At 38.5% G+C, this 6,150-nt stretch overlaps 1 protein-coding gene across 1 annotated transcript; it reads left to right on the top strand.

Annotated features, from left to right (window-relative positions):
- Positions 1-1,684: 1,684 nt before the first annotated feature.
- LOC308139072 (lathosterol oxidase-like) lies at positions 1,685-5,599 on the top strand (the record flags this gene model as incomplete). Its single annotated transcript, XM_080508399.1, has 4 exons — positions 1,685-1,894; positions 3,159-3,291; positions 3,380-3,480; positions 4,255-5,599. 4 exons carry the CDS (start codon positions 1,685-1,687, stop codon positions 4,720-4,722), a joined length of 912 nt encoding a protein of 303 aa, XP_080364525.1. The 3' UTR covers positions 4,723-5,599.
- Positions 5,600-6,150: the final 551 nt, after the last annotated feature.

The raw sequence follows: 6,150 nt of genomic DNA, 5'->3' as shown, positions 1-6,150 counted from the left end.
AAGTACAGTACATGGTGGCGGGGGGGGGCTTCTTATGTTAAATCACTGTTGAATTAAATGCATTTACCTATACTGTTAAGAAAAATGTTGGTCCACCTAAAAAAAACTGATATTTGAAATTTGGGGTATGAAGAGTAGCAATACTACTTAGTTAATTCAATTCAATTCAATTCAATTCAAACTTTATTTCTATAGCCCTTTACAATCATCCGGTGGCATCCAAAGTACTTTACAACAAAGCTAAAACAATACATTCAGAAATAAATACGAGAATAAATACAGAAAAACAAAAAAATAAAACACAGGTGCTGTCTGTGGGAGGTGCGGCGGTGCTGCTTATGTTAAGACTTAATAAAGTACTTACTTTATACTTTGCAATATTGTAACTTTTGAACATTTTAGGCCCAATATTTCAGTCAAACAAACTACCAAGCAAACCAATGAAGTCACAATATAGTAAATACTGACTAATAAATAAATATATTGACAGAATTATTTTTTTTTATAGTTTAAAAAAAGCAAGCACCGTCTTATCTGCTGTCACTTTAGTCCAATAAGAACTAATAAGTCACAGTCAGACAACTGCATGTAGGTTGTGTGTGGTACAATTTATCAAGGGAAAACTACAAGCAAATATTGATTATGTGGATTTTTTTTCATATAACGAATCCCAAATTGTGGAGCAGGTCTTGTGTTAGCGAAAAGTTTTTGTTTTCTTTAAAGTGTATGATATTACATTATGTGATGCACTTTAGCACCGTCTAATATCAAAGTCCAACCTGCAAACCTGCTTTTAAAGTGTCTGCAGCTTCGTCCTGACGCTCCAGCTGCTGTAACACTGGATCTGTAAGGCCATGAGCAGATTCGTCCACAGGCCAATAGGAAATCAGAGCGAATCTACCGTGATGTCAAACTGGTCTCTTATTGGTTAGTTTTCATATGACGTCAACAGAAACTGTGGCGTGATTGGTCGCTCCTCTGCCATTAGTTTAGCATTTGGCACTGTTGTTCCGGGATACGAGCGACCCAGAAAAGGTAAGTGCAACTTCAAACGGACAAACTACAGCTACTTTTATTCATTTATCAAGCGTATGACAGCAAAAAAGGGTATTTAGGCTGTATAACTGAGTGCAGCAGTCGTTACAGTGTCCGGCAAGGAAGGAAAACGCTACCTTTTGGAGCACGTAACGGGTCATTCAGGTAGTTCCAGTTATATAAAAGACATCTGGACTAGTTGTTTGACATTCAATGAGTAAAAATCAAGTCTAAAAAAAAAAAAATGTCCAAATCAACTACAACATGCATTTTCACATTACCAATTTGACGATAAAAATATTTGCAAACGACCTACTTTTTTGGGGGGAGGGAAATAGCTATTACAATAGTAATATTTACACGTTGCAACCCAACAAACGAACGACTTGATCAGTATTGTAATGTAAACACGTGTAAAATGTTAAAACGGCCTATTTTTTAGTAAAAGTTTACTCCACTATGTCAATATCTCTAACGCATCCTCTTGCATTTCTATGAATTAATTTCAACAAATATTACTATTGAATCGAATATTCAAAAAACCCCACTAATAAAGGAAATCTGAACCCATTTCCAGTGTATTGATGTATGTGCTGATTCATTTGTATTAGAAGTCCTGACGGTGTCTCTCTACTTCCCAGATTGAGCCATGGATCTTGTGCTGGATGTTGCTGACCACTACGTCCTCACTCCCTATGTGTACCCGGCATCCTGGCCCGAGGACGGAGCCCTGCGGCAGATCATCAGCCTGCTGGTTCTCACCAACCTCGGGGCTGCAGTCCTCTACCTGGGCCTGGGAGCCATCAGCTACTTCTTTATCTTCGACCACAGTCTGATGAAACACCCCCATTTCTTAGAGGTATAAATCACTTTATGATTGGCGTGGTAAATAAACCGGCAGCACTAAAATCCCCGCAGGCAGTTGAACTTTGCATCTACAGGGGGCGGACAGATTTATAGATCAGAGCGTAGAAATGCCTGCATCTTTTTTATTTAAGCTACTGTATTTCATAGTAGTTTTTTATGTAACTCTTTGCCACCGCAGCACTTATCACTCCTAAGGCTATTCGCTGTTAATGATGACAAACACCTCAGGAGTGAAAGGTCGAAAACAAGAAACATCAATAAAACATCAAATCTAGATGACTTGAGAATTTCCTAGAAATGCCACCGTTTCCGAGCTTCTGTCATTTCATGTGGTGGTACAATGTTCATACGTTCATCTATCCGTTTGCTTGAAAGACCGGTTGCACCTTGAATACGTCACTAGAACATTTCAGAACAAACACGGAGACACTTCAGGGTGTTTATAATGGAAATTATTTTAAAAGTGACATGTATTAATGAAAGAACTGCCAATGAAAGTTTGTTGGACCTTTTCCATTTATAGTTTTTCATATATTTTTCTTTTGTCGGTTGCTTTATTTTAACATGTTGGTCAACTGGTTTTAACATGGCATTTCTTTCTCATATGCGGTTTTTATCAGTTTAGTGCTTCATTGGGTTTCTTATTACATCATGTAATATTTAGAATTTACAACATTGTCCAACAGATTGTAACGCACTGCTTGTTCTGATAGACAAAATAAGTCCTTCAGTCTATATTCCATTTCTTATATATCTTGATCATGCAGCATTTATTCATTTGAAAATAATTGTGAAAAAAACATATCGTTTTATTAGGAAAAAACACAACTTATTTCTAATTCTAAGCAGCACTGTAGCCCCGTGATTCAAATCTATAGTTGAATCGTGTAAAACTGTGCAGATTAGTTCTGTTTTGCACCTCCACACACCTCCAGTCTTCCTTCAAACCTGTTTATGGTTTGGCTCTTGGTTACACACACACACACACACACACACACACACACAAAGTGAAAACTGTTGTGTGAAAAGTGGGGGGGGAAGAAAAAAAAAAATTATCCTTTGCCAGCGTGTACCGAGACAGTTGGATGTATGTGTGGTTCAACATTCCAAATCACACTTTTCTTGGAACGTGCCGAGACCTGAAGTCAAGTCACTACTTCTCAAATAGTACAGCCAAACACATGCTGGCAAAGTAAAGTAAACAATCTGTGGAAGTTTCTCATCTTTTAAGTGCAGAATTGTTTTCCTCTTGTTAGAATCAGGTACGGAGGGAAATCAAATATGCCATGACTTCCCTCCCCTGGATCAGCATCCCCACAGTGGCACTGTTCTTCGCTGAAGTTCGGGGACACAGCAAACTGTACGACAACGTCAATGACCTGCCGCTCGGTGAGTCTTCAGCATCTTTGGTATTTTCCAAACGTTGATGTCTCAAGGAACTTAAAAATCAAGTTTAAAAACTCGTGTTCTTGTTCAGGTTGGACGGGACTTTTCCTGAGCATGATCTCCTTCCTGTTTTTCACTGACATGTGCATCTACTGGATTCACCGCTTTTTACACCACAAGCTTATTTATAAGGTAAGAGCACAGTTTGTCCTTTGCAGAAAGCTTATTGTATATCATCGCTTTTGGAAGTGAAGTCTCCATTCATGATGATTATTCTGTCAATGTGTGTTATTCAAAATAAATTGCATTGATAAAGATAATAAAGGGGAAAAATAGAAACATTTCTATATATACATATACATTTTTGACTAAAACACTGAATAATCAGAAGAAGGTAAATAATAAGGTTAATTAATTGCATATATTAAAGGTTAGAATTTTTCTCATCTGGTGTTGCATCAGGTTAAGTTTTGACTTTCAGCGACATATTAAAAATGAAGCATCCAAATAAATGCTCATCAGGATACAATCGGTCATACTAACACAATAATGTAACAATATGGGAAGAAAAAAAGGTTTTTGAATAAAATAGAGCAAAATGTTTGATCATCCTTGAATTGAACACAACTGAATCAAGCGTGGATAAAATATCAGACTAGAAATGATTAAACTGTCACCTGTAAAACATTTCAACTCTGTAAATACTTTTAGAATTGGAAATTATTAGTAGAGAGAGAGAGATCCACAAAATCTTTCACATAAACAGATTTTTATTGTGAAGCGCTGCAAAATCTTTTTTTTCACAGCACTGATCTTGTTCCACAACAATTATACAAGGAGGGTTAAAAAAAAAGAAAAGAAAAAAAGTTCAAGTTGGTAATCTAACTGAAGTTTCTTTCTTCAGGGACTGTAGCAGTCTGATATACTCCTCTACATATATTCCAATTGAACTCTTCTATCTTCCAGCTGTTCCACAAGCCGCACCACATCTGGAAGATCCCCACTCCCTTCGCCAGCCATGCCTTCCACCCAGTGGACGGCTTCATGCAGGGGCTCCCGTACCACATCTACCCCTTCCTCTTCCCCCTCCACAAGGTGCTCTACTTGCTCCTCTACGTTTTCGTCAACATCTGGACCATCTCCATCCACGACGGCGACTACCGCGTCCCCGCTGCGCTCACCGAAGTCGTCAACGGCTCGGCCCACCACACCGACCACCACCTGTTCTTCGACTACAACTACGGCCAGTACTTCACTCTGTGGGACCGCCTGGGGGGCTCCTACAGGCACCCGTCGGCCCTGATGGGGAAGGGCCCCCACGATCTCATCAGGAAACTGCGAGCGGAGGGAAAGTTGGGGAAAAAAGACGGACTGAAGGCGAACGGGCAAGTGAACGGACATGCCGAGAGAGGAGTCACATGTAAGGAGGAGTAAGGCGTGAGTCTGAGTTTCATTTTCCGAAAAGTGATCCACTGTTTTTATGAAGACTATAGCTGCACCCAGCTGAGAAGCGTACCGGAGAAGAGTTTGTATACTTGCCAAATGAGCGGCCGCGGAATTTAAAAATTCAGCGCATGTTGGACGGCTGGTCCCGGACTGTTGTCGTCGGAGCCAAGCTTCAGGGTCGCAACATGCTCTCACGTAGCAATCATGCCAATTGATAAGGAGTGGACGGATATCTCCAGCTGGAGTTATTGTGGCCAAGAGACTCGAGGAGCAGCAACAACTACATATTTAAAATTTAGGCTACCTCTGCTTATTTCCATCTGTCAGTCCAACGCTCAAAAAAATCCACTTGGAACTCTTCACAGTGCATAAGGTGTACTATTCCTGGAAAAATAATGAACCTAATTCTCTTTCTCTTTACATTCCTTCCAAAGTATATAATAAGTTTAAAAAAGTCATACAATATGTGATTGTCACTCATTAAAACACCTGGGAAGTGTAATCTTCCTATTTTTACTTTAGTAGCTCATTAAAAACAAACAAAAACAATGACATGTCATTTGTAGTTCATAAAACTTTGACTAAAATCACACATATTTCATGTCTTATTTCTCCAAAATAAAGACATGCAAACACAAATGACCTCCAACTGTCGACTTATTCAAAAGTTAAACTTTTACATCTTTACACACAATAATTTTTATATAAATGGCATTGGTTTATATATATCCTTCAATAAAAATCTAGTTATTCCAATAAGTGCCTCACAACGGGCTGAGCAAAAAATTTTATTTTCTCAATTCTATGCTTTACTGGTTCTCGCTAAGCTTGTATATACTTATTACGAGAAAAAAAACATGAATAAACCTGGTGTATAAAAGTAATTTTTGTCATCCTCACTTTTGTTACATCAACTACTTTTGTGCCGATTGGTTATTTATCCATTCATGCCTTGTTTTTCCCCCAAATCACTGAATCACATCCTATAAATACATGTCAACTCATCCTACTTTTTACAATATCTTTTGCATCAAATTGAGATTTTTCTTGAACTCTCATGTCCCTCAAAATCTGAGATGCATCTGCGCCGTCGCTGTCCATGAATACAAACATCTTTTCAAGATTTTCTACCAGAATAACTGAATAATCGCCATCAAATTTCAGTCTGTTTCAAGACAGACTTCACTTACCGCTCCTCTCCCCAAGCTCAACCTTTTATCGGCACTCTGTCAGGTTTTTGTTGTTAGATTGATTAATATTAAGTATATAAATGGGCACTGGACTCTATCGGTTGGATATAAATAGTAAAACAGATGTAACTCAATCTACGAAGTACCGTATTTTTCAGACAAGTCACTCTTTTTTTTAGTTGGCCGCTCGAGTGTCTCACTTCCATATCAAGATAAACTATCACAT

This window comes from Blennius ocellaris (assembly GCF_963422515.1).
Source record: "Blennius ocellaris genome assembly, chromosome: 14".
NCBI classification, from domain to species: domain Eukaryota; kingdom Metazoa; phylum Chordata; class Actinopteri; order Blenniiformes; family Blenniidae; genus Blennius; species Blennius ocellaris.
The sequence above is the reverse complement of the archived record's forward strand: the minus strand, read 5'-3'. Positions and strand labels throughout refer to the sequence as shown.